General features: G+C 40.7%; 1 protein-coding gene across 12 annotated transcripts in view; it reads right to left on the bottom strand.

The window, feature by feature from the left end:
• The window catches only part of TLN2 (talin 2), a 142,011-nt gene that overhangs the window by 55,980 nt on the left and 71,531 nt on the right, over window positions 1-14,500 (bottom strand). For all 12 annotated transcript variants that reach the window (XM_021554185.4, XM_085588178.1, XM_021554184.4 and 9 more), the window contains 12 exons: window positions 14,039-14,115; window positions 12,260-12,440; window positions 10,224-10,337; window positions 9,493-9,601; window positions 8,613-8,821; window positions 8,372-8,470; window positions 7,143-7,310; window positions 6,727-7,021; window positions 5,697-5,863; window positions 4,505-4,633; window positions 2,946-3,059; window positions 1,022-1,135 (listed from right to left, as the gene is read on the bottom strand). In XM_021554185.4, the coding sequence (XP_021409860.2) occupies window positions 1,022-1,135; window positions 2,946-3,059; window positions 4,505-4,633; window positions 5,697-5,863; window positions 6,727-7,021; window positions 7,143-7,310; window positions 8,372-8,470; window positions 8,613-8,821; window positions 9,493-9,601; window positions 10,224-10,337; window positions 12,260-12,440; window positions 14,039-14,115 (1,776 nt within the window). The remainder of the gene's footprint in view (window positions 1-1,021; window positions 1,136-2,945; window positions 3,060-4,504; window positions 4,634-5,696; window positions 5,864-6,726; window positions 7,022-7,142; window positions 7,311-8,371; window positions 8,471-8,612; window positions 8,822-9,492; window positions 9,602-10,223; window positions 10,338-12,259; window positions 12,441-14,038; window positions 14,116-14,500) is intronic.

A 14,500-nucleotide genomic window follows, 5' to 3' on the forward strand; every position in this document is an offset into this window, starting at 1 on the left:
TACTTAAAAATACTGAAATGTGAAATTTTGCCACTCAGCATTCATGTGGTACAATCAGCTCAAGGTGGCAGAGATGGCAAATTTCTCTCTATGTTTAGAAATATTAAACTCTGCCAAAATTCAATGAAGTTAAAATTGTAATTCAACCAATGCCTCTACACAGGGATTACTGCTAATACAACTAAAAACCTTTGCTGACTCTCATCATCACCACTGTACACACATACAGCCACAGGGGAGATGGATCAATTATGTGAAGGACTCTAGAGAGAATCATAAAGCAAATACTTAAACAGAGTGAGAACATGGTTTGTGATCCCTCTGCCTACACAGGACCATAAAATCTGCTAACAGCCATCACATGTGAGGTAAGACTAACTAATGCCAAGTAATGATCATGCCATTACAGAGAGAATGGGTTTCTGGTGTTGTTTCTTGTAATGTTAACAATAAGCCAATAGTTTTGTTATCAATACTCAATATTCTATCTATTTTAAAATGTTATATAAAAAGCATATAGTCATATTTTGTGTTTTTCCCAAACCATCAATCTATTACGCAGGCTAATATCTAAAAAAACCATGCCAGTATTCCCTTTTATTTCTGAGGAATTCTGAAACCCGTTGCTGCAACACTAGGTTTTTACCTTGCCTAAAAAGATTACAACAGCCTGTCATATATTCAGACTCAGGCCTCTACTTAGTAGAGAGATGCTGAATTCTCTCAATTTTGTTCTTTAAACTCTAACCCAGAAGACAGGTGTACAGTAATGAATGTTTCTTCTCCATAAACATACTTTTTTCTTGTAACTTTTAACCTCAATGTCAGCAGTTTTCACTCTCCACAGATACAATGTATTTTAGCCACCTAGCCTGAGGAATGAAATTCTGCTACCTATGGCTCATAGCAGCGAACTTCTTCACATGGTTCTTAACAGTTTACTGGTTACTTATCACAAATAAAAACATACAGCACTAAAAAAATGCTTTTTACACCTACTGCAATGATTGGTTCACTTCACCTGAAGGAAATTCTGGCTGGAATTGATTAAAGCAAGCTGGGCACTGAGGTCTTCTGCCTGAGCTTGACTTCCTCTTACACCTTGCACCAGCTGAGGAATGTGGTCTGCAACATTCTAAAGTGGACAAAGGGAAAAATTTTCAGTAAAAAAATAAAACCCAAAAATCCTCTGAAAATAAAACAAGCAGACTTCCCACTCCCCTTGAAGACAACTGCAGTATTTCCAAGTAAAATACTCCTGTGCTGTCACAGAATTTAGGATGCATGGAACCAAATTAATGTACAATAGGACTTTTTTAGAGATGTTCTGTTTAAGAAATCATTATTCAATCTACTTGTTAGTTAAAGACTCCTACAAAACAATCCAAGATTTTTATGCAGAATTGTGTACATCAAGTATCAATTATTTCCTTTGCACATTCAAGTGCCAGTAGTGAAGGTGATAGATTTTTTCAAGAGAATGTCCTGCTTTCAGAAAAACATTCTCTTTTACACACAAAGCACCTCAGCTTACTTTTCCTTGGCTTTCAGCAACACAAACTTCACACATGGCTGGAGCATCTGCAAGCATATATTGCTAAAACTTTACTCCTGGACTATCCATATTAATGGGCCTTGTCCATCCATTTCAGAATAACACTTCAGCAGTGCAATACTAAATTACCACCAACACAAAAATGTAAAAAAGTATCTGAATCTTCTTTGTCACCTGATAAATGAGCATCAAGACAAAATTAGAATGAACAGTAAACAATAGTTACCAGGTTGCACTTTAAAAAAAAAAATCGTTTTGAAATAGCAGCTCTCTACAGCCAAGTCTGAAGTATACTTGAGCTATCTTATTTAATTCCAACATTTGTCAGGATTGCACCATAACAAGAAGTAATTGCAGAATTACTTAATGCTGATGTGGTTTTTAACTATACCATCTTTAATGGCTTTGTTCTTGTTCCCCAAATAAATGTCCTTGGATTCAGAAGAAAATCCTTCTGCATTCTACTGTCTTTTGCAAATATGGCTTAAACACAAAAGGAAACAGCTTCTCATTCAGACTCTGAATTCTAGCTTGGAAATATAAAAATGTGCTTGACTTCAGGCATACCTTGAAATCTGAGATCCTACAGCTTTAACTTCAAGCTAGGAGTCATGGTAACCCCACTGTAATATCTGTCACTTTTGTTTTTATGGTGACATTAAAGGTCCCAATTGCTTGGAGGTGAAACAGCAGAATAGCAGGAGCAGTTGTCAGTTATATGACCAATTATATAACTGATATGTTAAATAAGAATTTCATTCTATTATAATATAAATCACTATTGCTCCTCCATCCTCCATTACGGAAAATCCAAAGGTTATCCCACAACAGACCTCAGTCCCTTTTCACTCCATGTATGATTCAACAGCCTGTGTTGATGATCACGAAGCTACTCCCCTGCTGTAGATCACACTCATACACTGAATGCAGAGCCAAGGCTTAGAATCACAGTCAGGGAATCACAATTTTTAAGTAACTGGACCCCTCTGTACGGTGCTTCCAGTACAGCTCTGCATATGTTCCATCACTGGCTGATCTGTACCAAAACTTGTAGTAAAAGTACTTACTTCACGTGAATTGATTGTTACTGAGCAGTTAACACTTGTGCATTCTTTTCTAAGGTGTGTGTAACACTTGGACATATTCTACAAGTGTTACATGGCACTAACAGTAGGTCAGCTTTGCCAAGCCCTACAAAGAGCAATGCACAGATAATACAGCAAATAGGAGTTCTCCAGAATCCACACACATGAACATAAACAGTGCTGTTCTGTTTTTCTTTTTTTAAAGCTTCTTTTGAGGTTGCAACACTTTTATAGAAGGTGATCCTCATCAGTTCCCCAAAAAGCAGAGCTCAAGAGTTATTTGTCATGGGCTGTGCTGTGTTTACCTTGCAGCTCTGCACAAGTTGCTGGTGGGCTGCTGTGTTCTTATTGGAAACAGCTGCATTCTGAGAAGCTGCAATAGTCTGAGTAGCAGCAGCTGCAGCTTGTTTAGCTGCAATCTATGGAGAAAAAGAAAGTCAAATCAGTACTAACAGTGAGTAATGCAGAGGATGAAACACACATTACTATAGGCAACTTTGACAGTAACAACATTGACAAATTAATACATTTTATCCCTTAAATTGATTTCCCTTAAGGAAATCTTAACTGACCATCACTGCTCTTCTCTCAAGGTGAAAATGATTTGAATACTGTTATCCATCTCTGATTTGCCAATAAAGAAACAGGCAGACTTAAAAGCATTCTATGCCCTTACTCTTTCACAGCTTAGGTTTCAACAAGAGGAAGATAAGTGAACTGCAAACAGCAGAAATGGTCTAAACAATGAGCTCCCTAAGAAAGCCAGAGAAAACAGGCAAAGCACAGGCAGTGCTGCACACTGCTACATTGATACCTCTGACCCAGGACACAAGGGAGACAGTTTCTGCTGAGACTGCTCTACAGCAAGAACAAAGATCCTAAAATGACACAGAGGTACAAAACACTGCTATTTCTGAGGCCAAAAGCATTCTGAACACCTTCTTCAAATGTTATTATCAACATCTCTATGTTACAAAAATAAAAATTCAACAATTTATCCAAGGTGCTTCAACATGTTGTACAACACTAACTGGCCCACTAAATAGAAGCAAGCATGAAGTTTATTACACATTTTACTCCTTTGTAAGGCAGTATATAACAGCAAAACATATAAAATATTCTTCGTATAAAATTTTCTTGAATGCAGTTAGAAAATCCAAGAAAACTTTCTTGAATGCAGTGACAGACGTCAGCCTTTAAGTTTCTCTAGAACTAAAAATCAGAAGTACTTAGGCAATAATGTATTTCTGGAACATGGCCACCTTACTGCATTTGAATCAGACTAATGCAAAAATCACAGCTGCAAACCAGGAACTATGAAAAGTTTGGGTTTTTTATCTGCCTTTTCTTCATTTTAGTTGAGAATGTAAAGATCAAACTTTGCCCATAAAATAAGCTTCCATGATATTTTCTTCTTACTAAACTGCCTTTCTCCCTCTTGGCTGGGCCGCTAGACAGTATATATCTTTTTACTCCTGGTTTCTGCTTCTTGACTCTGAGTAATTTCCCAGATTAATTGGACATGCTGTGATTCAACCAACTTTGTACAGAAATTCATCTGGAACTCTGTATCCTAGTAAAGGCACCAAGAGATACTGTGTGTAAATGGCACACCAGAGAGATAAATTAACACAGCAATGAAGCCATTTCAGCTCAGCTGTTTAATTTTAGGACTAAGCCACCATCAAACATCTTCCGAGTCAAATTCGTACACCACTTTACCACATCTGTGATACAAGTTACTCAATTTTCTGAGGACAATGTTATGATATACTGGTATGTTTAATTCTAAGCTCTGTACTCTGGAACTGAGCTTACAGCACTACCATTCTCTGCTTAGATCTTTCACTATATGGTTTCCAACCTCTAATCTGTTGACAATTTTCTTCTTGATGGCATTCTGTGCAGCGGCATTTGTAGCAACCCGCAGTCCCTCTGCTGCTTCTCTCAGACGTTGCTGTTGATCTTCATTTTCAGGATTGGCTGCAGCTCCCTGCACAAAATTTCCAAGCAAAAACCATAAGTCTGAGTGAAAATGAATGGAGAAAATGTGGATGAGCATCAAGACTGAAGTTCAGACAGTATCTGCTACATTAGCATTATTTTCCTTAAATTGTCATAAGGAAAATTAGAGGAACACTGAAGTATTACAAAACTTCAAAGCAGAAAGTCTGTTTCTAGTGGAAGGCTTTTACTGTCTATGTCTGGTACTTAGAGGAAGAAAGCTGAACATTTGCTTCATATACCACTTCAGGTGTTTGGGAAAAAAGCCTTTTTTACCTGCTTCTCCTTTGCTCTGAAATAATGTACTTGTATGAATACAGGTTTTTAAAAAAAACCAGTTTTTAAAATTCCCAATTCAATATGTCTTTCAGTAGCTGCAGTCCAAAACCTGAAGTTTAACACAGCAGATCTTCTCAATTTCAAGTCAGAAAATACTGAAAGTCAAGGATAGGTAGCCAGGCACACAGGCCTTCTGGAGTCCCAACAAGAATGGCTGGCCCTGCTGCTGTAAAAATCATTTCAGTGCAGGATCTGAGAAACAATTCAAAGGACATATTCATTCCTAGCAAACTGAAACAGGTTTCCACACAGAAATGGAAAAGTCGTGATATTTATGTCTCTTGTGAAAACAAGGAGGGAGGGAACAACACAGGCAAGATTCCCCAGGTAAAGGAAACTGTTTCTTAGAGGGGAGTTGCTTTGTAAAGATTCCAGTAAGAGATTGCTGTGGTTCTGCTGTTCCACTTGCACTGCTACAAGACTCTGGACCATAGCAGGACTCAAGGCTGGTGGTAACGGCTCTATATGGCTATGCAAACAGGAAAGCAAAAGTAGAACAAAGTAATCTTTTAAAACCAAAAAAATCCAGGTAGCTAATAAACTGGGTTTTGGAATGCACCATTATTAAATGTCATTAAATGCCAACTCTTACAGGATAAGAGAAACCATTTTTACTATCAGCCAGATCCTATTTATAAATCCCACACACCCTCTCTTCATTGTGTACAGCCTTAAAACCTCAGTTTTAAGCTGACAGTTCCTTTTCCTGGTACCTTTGCAGCTTCAACCATGCGGGCTGTGGAATCTGCCAGGAGCTTTGCAGCAGCCAGAAGCTTCTTGGAGTTCTCCATGTCGATCTCTGCTTCTGCATCGGACCTCATGGCATTGACGAGATCGGAGGTGGCCTGAGCCAGCACCCTGGCCTGCCGCACCATTTCACCTGGGGAGCACAGCTGCATCTTTACCTTCTCCTCTCTGCATTTCAGCCTTGGTTTCAAAACTCAGCATTGGTTCACAAGGCAAAAATGAATTTACATTTGCTGAAGTATTTTTTCACTTGAAAATGATACACACACACACACACGTATATATATATATATAACTTGAAAGCTTCATAAACAAATCTTGGATCCCAATATAAATGACAGAAACCACTACAGTGGAGATGAATAAAAAAGCATAGTATTTGCAATCTAGATAGTAAGACAAAAACATACAATCAGTATTTTTAGGTAATTTTGAATATACAGTTCAAAGAAACTCTTGTCCCAGCAAAGACCAACAACTTTGCTTTCAAATCACAGCCAAGATTTCACTCCTTCAATAAAAATTACCCATCTTCTTCCTGTGTTTCTAGGGAATTATCTTTTGTCTAATATAAACTGAGAACTTTGTCAGAAAACACTTAGCACCATTAAGATGATTTTAGCCAAAAACATATTGTTTCTTGTTTCAGAAGGTGCACTTTTAAAAACCTACAACAAAATCTATGCATAGTAACACCAGTCACTGTGAAGTATTTGCCCAGGTGCCTATCTTCTTATTTGGAGATGAGAAATTGCTATACAATACTATGAAGTGAAGCAGTGGCAGAAAACAAATATTACAGTGTTCCTTTAGCACGGTATTGATTGTTTTCACTGAATACTTACTTCATCTAGCACACAGCTATGTGCACATTGCTGATTAAGATTATGGGCTGGATCACTACCCATGACAACAGCAGTAGCTTAGAAGCAGAAAACAGAGAAGGATTTTTATTTTGTTGACTTGAAAGGTGCAGCGCTCCTGGAAGGAACTTACCAGCGTCCCCCATGGAGCTGAAGATGCTCTCGGTGACGCACATGATGGTGTCTGTGGCCTGGTCGTAGCGCCCGATGGGCTCGCCCCTGCTGGCGAACTGGCGCACGTGCTGCAGGAGGTCGCCCAGGGCCTGGCTGACGATGCTGGCGGCCGCGCTCACCTGCTTCAGTAACTCGCTGTCGTCCGTGGCCGCCTGGCAGGCCCGCACGCAGTTCTCCACCGAGCGGTCCACCAGCTTCCCCGCCTCAATCAGCTGCTCCTGGCACACCGGGGAGCTGATGGTGGGACTCACCACCTGCATGGAGAGAGCACCCGGAGCACACAGAATTTAGCAGTCTATTCCCAAGGCCACTGGGAGCACAAGCAGCACTCGCTGGACACGATGCTCTGCCCCTTCACAAACACCACTGCCTCACCTTAGCACAAGCCACAAGCTGGGAAGTAGAGAGTGCACACTGGGTAGCAGCAGCAATGACCCTGTTCTGCAGCACTGTGTCCTCAGCCACCTGTGCTACATTCTTGGCCTTCAGTACCAACATGGCAGCAGCGTTGGCAACAGCTTTGGCCAAACTCATCAGAACATCCTGGTAAAGTAAAAGGAAAACTCACTCTGCAACATTAAAACACACTTAGGTGTTAATTCCTGCAGTCACTAAGCTAAAACAATTTCTTCCCACTTCCCCACTTAAAATCCCACCCGTATACTTCAGTTTTTTAGTAGGATCGAGTCTTTCTAATGCCTCTACTGTTAAAATGACCTGGCTTTCCAGTAAAGAAAATATTTCCAGTACACTTATTTATAATTTCAACTTCACAGCAGGCAGAAAATCTTGCAATCTGAAAACCAAACCCACTACTTTTTCTTTTGCTTTTAGATATGATAAACCACACCTTTCCTTACCCACTTTCTCCAAGACTCCATAACACAAATAAGAATGCTTAAATTCTTTCTCTTAGCCAAGAGTTGTAATACATCTATTCAACTAGGAATACAAATGAGAATGCTGATGAAGTTTACAGATTCACTGCTGGATGAAGTGATAAAAATGGCCTGTAAGTTGTATTAGCAGACACCTTAGCACACGGAACACTCCAGAGGTCTATCTGCTGCTGAACATTACCTTCCCTTGGTTCTGGTTCAGACATGTCCTTGGCATTCACTGAAAAAATCTACATGTTTTTTACAGAGGATTCAAGAGCACTGGTCTTAAACTGTTAACAGCAACACTTAAATCATAAGGCATTATGATTTTGTAACCAATGCTACTATTCATCTTAAAGAAATTTTGTTTGCAATACAACAGGTTTTTCCACTTTTTTACCGAAAGATTTTATTAACTTCTACATGTTTACATGTATACAGACACAGCAAACACTTAGATAAACCCCATTATATTTAATGAGAAGAAATAGAGGGCAGAAAGCTCTCCATGAAGCATCTGTATGATGCACAGAATGAAGTAGGGGTTCCTATGAAATCAGCATTCTGCAATTGTGTAATTAAAATCAACTTCAAAATGGATTCAATTAGCATAGAGAAACTTCAGCATTTTCTAGCCACACTTTGAGCAGCCTGGTTTTATGCAGGGACCTCCTTATAACAAAACTGGACAGTTCTGACAGTGACAAGCAACTCTCTCATTACCTGGAACCTTTCATCTGTTTCATTCTCTCCAATTTGTCTCAGTAGCTCCCCACTGGCTTGTCCAATGCTTCCAGCTGCAGTCAGAACTGTCTGGCGAGGCTGGTAAGAGGTAGCAGTGAAACACATTAATTCAAAGAAAATGAGCTTTACTTGCATTTTCTTTTTCCTCAAGGAAGTTGTACATTAGTGTGCAAGCAATATGGCCAAAAAGAGGGAACTTGAAAAGTTTTTCTTTACTCACTTCTCCTGAAGTAGGTTGCACAGCCTTCAGCAAGTCTGAGACAGCACTGGCCAAGGTTCGAGCAGCTTTCAGGAGGTCTTCTCCACTTCCAACTTCATCATCCATGAGAGCAGCAAGCAGTTTCACACCTTTGGACATCTCAGTGAGGTTGGAGGAGATGGTTGTAATTGCACACCCCACAGCAGTGTAATCAGTGTCAACTGGGTCCCCTGCAGAGCAAATGTTTTTCAATTATCAGAATGCTTTAGTGGCTAAAGGGAAACAGCAGCAGCTACAACAAGCTACACACTGGTGAGAGATAAAAGAGACATTTCAAGACAGCCAAGCAATCTACTAAGTAATGTGTTACTTAAAAAAAATTAGATTTCTATAACCTTTCTGATTTCTACATTTCTTCTGCAATAATCTATCCTCTAATACAATAGTTCTTCATTCAATGCAATTTGCTGAGAAGTCCACAGTTTCAGCCTCCTTCAATACCAGAAGAACCTAAGGCAATACAGTCTTGTCCCCATTAAGCCACTCGCAGCTCCCTCAACCTGTAATTTGCTGAAGAAAAACCCACTGTCAATAAAAACATAATCTTTCCTTAACAACTCCCAGATCAATGATGCTTTCTTGCAGTAACCTTGCAAATACTCTGTTGGATAAGCAAGCTACATTTTATCTTCACTGACTGCTACACCTTTAAAGAAACTGAAGATAGAAAAAATTGTGTTGGGAGGGACATCAAGTTTGTTCCACATATCAATGCACTTAACACTTGGCATGTTTTAAAGAAAATTTTCTGCAGCTGCCCCATACTCAGTTCATATGTAAGTGGATTTAGACTGACATATAGTTAAAAGACTGCAAGGAAATCCTTCCTATTGAAATTTACCTGCTGTAAGGTTAACAACAGATGCAGTTCCTGCAGTGATAGCATCAACCTGAGAGTGTATTTCATGTTTTGATTCATCAACCTTGTTCTGAACCCAAACTCTTGATGCCTGAAGAGCAATAAAGCAAAGAAGAATTAGGGACTGCAGTGAGGTTCTGTAAGGCAAGATACTAGGTATATATTCAATATATTTGTGAACTTTTAAAAGAGAAACAGAAGACAAGCAGCAGGCCCTTAAAGTGAAATAATTCATAAATATTTTCTTCTGTTCATTCATTCATTACAGATTTGCTCTCACATTTCAACAGCTGCCCTTTTAGGGTAAATGCCATAAGAAAGGCTAAACACTCTTGACTGACAGACCCCCATAAGCAATAACCCCCTGGTTCTATTCTCCTGCCCTAAACTGGATCATGAGCAACAAAATCAGATTTTGTTCTTATTTTCCATGTCTCTGAGAGGCACTAAGTGCCACCACTAATACTGCCCATAGTTTGTGTTTAATGGTACATATGCTACAAAACAATAACATTCCAGGCAGGAATGCAAGGAAGTCTGCTACATCTGGTCTCAGGAGACTGATTAGAGTGAGCTGGACCACTGTACGTGAATTCCTTAAAGAGAGCAAAAATTTTTACCCCATCTTAAAAGCTTTAGATCTGGGGACAATGGTAAACAAGGAAACAAGCCAAAGGCCTCAGGCTCATTTCTGTGTGGATCGAAGAACTCACCATGTCCTGCCCCAGAGGTGGCAGGTTATCCACTTCACTGAGGTCGGCCTGCGCCTGCTGCACCGCGTGCATGCTGGTGTTGATGGTCCCCATCAGGGCCTGCTGAGCTGAGGTCTGCAAGGCAGAGCAAGGCAATGGCTGTGCTGTGCTCCAGAGGGCACATCAAGCACAAGCCATATGTGCATGGAGAGACCCTGAGTGACAGCAGGGCAGCAACCACACCAGGCCATTTCAGAGAGCTGCCTTTTCCTGGCACAGTGGGGAAAGCAAAGCCCTCAAAGTCTTATAACAGTTTTGATTCTCCTCATGCCATTTTACACTCTACTTTCACACACATAAAAGTGCTCAGCTTTCTCAGCTCAAACAATGGCCAACAGACACACACAAACCCACTGAGCTGTCTTACTGACCCTGCATTCAAGCAACATGAAAACTCAATTTGCTTCTAGGAGATCATTACTGATTTCCTGAGACTGCCTCCCAAAGCAATCAAGGATTATTCTAAAACTAAATTGTCATCAATATGCATAAGCTAACAGAAGACTGAAGGGGTTTTGCCACAGACCAAATACAGAGAAGGATGCTGTCTGTATTGTGTGTCTGTGGCAAAAGTTTTAGCTGCAGGGGTGGCCTCTGGGAGAATTAACCAGAGGCTGCCCCATGCTGGGCACAGCTGGTTCTACACAGCTCCAACAGACCCAGCACAGGACACAGCTGAGTGCAGCAGCCACACTGAGGACACCTCTGGGAAAACATTGGTGACAAAGGGCAAAATCTTGGTGAGAAAGGGCAGTTAGGGCAAAAAGGAGTTTGAGAAACAACACTGCAAATGCCACTGGCTGACAGGGATGTGGAGAGCATGCTCAAGACAGCAGAGCTGAGTTTCCTCAGCCTGTGGGAGAGAGCCAAGTGCAGCAGGTATTTCTCTGCAGTCTGTGGAGAGGGCTGTGTTGGGGCAAATAGTCCATACCTGCTCTGCAGACCACAGAGAAGCCTACACTGCAGCAGGTGGGTCTCTCCTTGAAAGGAACTACAGCCCATGGAGAGCCTGTGCTGGAGCAGGACCTTGCCAGGAAGGACCCCAGAGCTGGAGCAGGTTCTCCAGGAGGGAAGTGCAGTTCATGGGGGACCCCCACTGGAGCCAGTTTATCCTCAATGACTGCAGCCCACAGGAAGGACATGCTGGAGATGGGGAAAAGTGGGAGGAGCAAGGAGAAGCAGAGAGGGGCTGTTACAAGTTGAGCACTTGTGAGCAAGAAGTAGAATAATTAGAACTGAAGGAGTGAAACTGAGTCTGTGTAAAGGGAGTGGGTGAGAAGAATTTTTAGTTTTCTTTTGTTTTTCACCATCCAACTGTATTTTAATTGACAGTAAATTAAATTCTTTTTCTCCAAGCTGATTCTGTTTTGCCCATGAACATAATTGATGATGTCCCTGTCTTTATCTTGACCTATAGTGATAATAAAGCTTTTTTTAATCTTATGTATCTTCCATACAGACTTCTTTAGTTGAGGAGTAGGAGTGCCTGCTGGGCAGGCATCTGGCAAACAGCCAAGGTCAATTCACTACATAGACTATACTTCTAGTAATATGTCATGATTTTAAGCACTGATTATATTCTCTAAATGCTGTTTAGGGCATGTGAAAATCTTTCAATTTAAATGAAAAAAAGTACTACCAGATTTAAGCCCGCTAAAAATTTCTAAGTTGGTGGGCTAGTGATAAGGCAGAAGTAAGCCTTATCCTTAAAATTACTTACTTTTGCCAGTCTTTAAACCTTCTTTTTTTTTTTTCCTTTGAATACTAGTTTTAACTACTTAGAAGTAAAGAAAAGGCTGGAAGAGCCTGCTTTAAAGAAAATGAGGAAATAAATCAAAAAGTGACATGCTAAATATTTAAGGGATACTCATAACTTATGCTTGGTAGAACAGTCAGGACATTACAGCCAGGAGGACTCCTGGTCTTAGAAGTGTGTTTCTGTTTCAGACTACTTGCTGCCCAGACAGGTTTCACACACAAAACAAGGAGTTTCTCACAAGAGGGGGCATATGTCCTCTGTGCATCTGGCCAGTGGTGACTTGCTGCTGGGGAGAAGGCATGATGCCAACGTTGAACGTCTCGGGGCCGCTGGAGCCCGAGCGCATCACGGCCGGCAGGGCCACAGAGCCGTGCTCCACCTTCCCAGTCCGGTTAAACTGCTGCTGCAGGATGGTGGGTCTGGCAAAACACAGCCAACAAACACACAATTAGTCAGCTCCTGCAAAAGGAAGTCTGCCAGCTGTGCTTCTCTAGGACTTAAATTGCATTTTACAACGTTTGGAGAAGCTGGAAAACTTTATGGTTTTTCTTTCTAACCATTTTCTAACAGACTGGAAAAAAGATAATCTGGGGCTTCTGGCAGATCAGTTATTAATAGCACTAATGAGCAGGCACCAAGGAAAGATGGCAATGTGCAATTTTGTTAACATGATACAATAGCTTTACCCCTTTTACAGGGCAGACCGAAGCAGAACAAGGTTTATGGCATAACAACTACTTTGTTTCTGTTGTATCACAGGCTGATCAATACGAAATAGAAGCATCAACCTTGAGGAGATCTTTTGCAAGTACTCCCTAGAACTGGGATAAAAACTTAATTCTTCCCCTTTGATACAAAAAAGCACACATAGTACTTGCAAATAATCTGGCAGCCCCCCAGATACTGGACTGGAGAATAATAAATAAAGTAACTGCCATCCACAGTCCTGAACTGCTTTGCCAGATATACTGCTCATATTTAAACATGATTCAACCTTTAATAGCTAGAAGTGTTGACAGAAATTCAGGCTGTAACAACAACACTCTGCTGAGGGGAAAAAGAGTTATTTCCATTATGGAAGAATCTTGTATTTACCTACTACAAGTTTTGGGCTTCTCTGCACAGCACTTAACTAACAGTATATTCTGGATGTGATTTGGAAGGGGCCGCGTCAAAATAAAGCACATCTGAACATGTGTGATCCATCAAAAGACGAAATTTCCCATAGGGCCACATGAAATACCTTACAAATCTATCTCATATAAACCACAGGCTTGACAATAAATCAAATGGACTTTTCACATACACACTGCTGACACTACCACCCTCAAGAGCTCCAAGAAAAGACTTGAGTGGTTCATTACAGCTTATAATGTCACAAATCTCTTCTTATTGTCTCACTACACAGAAAGATTTGACATTCCTTTTCAAGTGTGTGGCCAGCTCTACAGTTCTGTGTTTCCTTATATTCAGTTACTCTCCCATCAAAACCATAACCTGACCTACTTGTACCAAACCCTTTCCCCTACCCACACCACACATCTGATGGGTTTGGCTGGTCAAATAAGCCAGCTCTGCTCATAACACAGTGTACAACTAAACTGACAGGTGTCAAATCTACTGGAAACCATGGAACTAGCAAACACAAGCAACTAAAACCTTGTAAATCATACATGAAGATGAAAAAAAACTACTTGCAGCTCTGCTTCATTATTCCCCTTTCTGCACCAGCATTTTACTGAATTACAGCCTGAGCACCTTTGTTCAAGAGTCAAGTTGATGATGCCATTGCTGGTTGCCCTAGCCAACAATTTTGTGACAAATATCTCCTTTTCAATCCTTGAATGAAGCTAGGAGCCCACTGAATTGCCTGGGGACAGTACTTCTTTCTATTGAAATAATCTGTAGAAAACCATTCTTTAACAGTAATAATTGTACTACTTCATTTGAAAAAGCTGCCACAGCTAAATGTGGCACACTTAAAACCAGACCATTTCCTCCTGTTGCATGCACTCACTTCTTAGGTGAAACAGATTCTTCCAACATGGTTGATTCCTCATCACCTTCAAGCCCAAATCTATCTTTACTTTGTTTCTGGAGGGGGGGAAAAAAAGGTAAGTTAAACAATGTGTGTTGTTTCTTGCTCTCTCTCCACCATTTCCTTGCCATTTATCACAAATGTAAACAAATGGCCTGCAGAACCTTGTCTGGTGCTGAACACTATGAATACCCACCACGCTGTTGGGCAGTGAGTGACAACACAACCTCCCCCAGAGGAGATGTACTCTTCAGCATTTAACAGCCCAGGTTCTAAACCCTGGCAAAAGAAGCATGTAAAGGAAAAACTGCTGGTGCCCTTTTGAACAAAGGTATAAGGGAAGTGCTGAAGTGTTACTGTATGGTGCTACCTAGTGATGCCTTAAGATTTTAGCCTTTATATTTTTCAAATCCTGTACTGCAATAGTGCATAACTCTAAAC

The sequence above is a fragment of the Lonchura striata genome, chromosome 10 (assembly GCF_050655825.1).
Source record: "Lonchura striata isolate lonStrDom1 chromosome 10, ASM5065582v1, whole genome shotgun sequence".
NCBI lineage: Eukaryota > Metazoa > Chordata > Aves > Passeriformes > Estrildidae > Lonchura > Lonchura striata.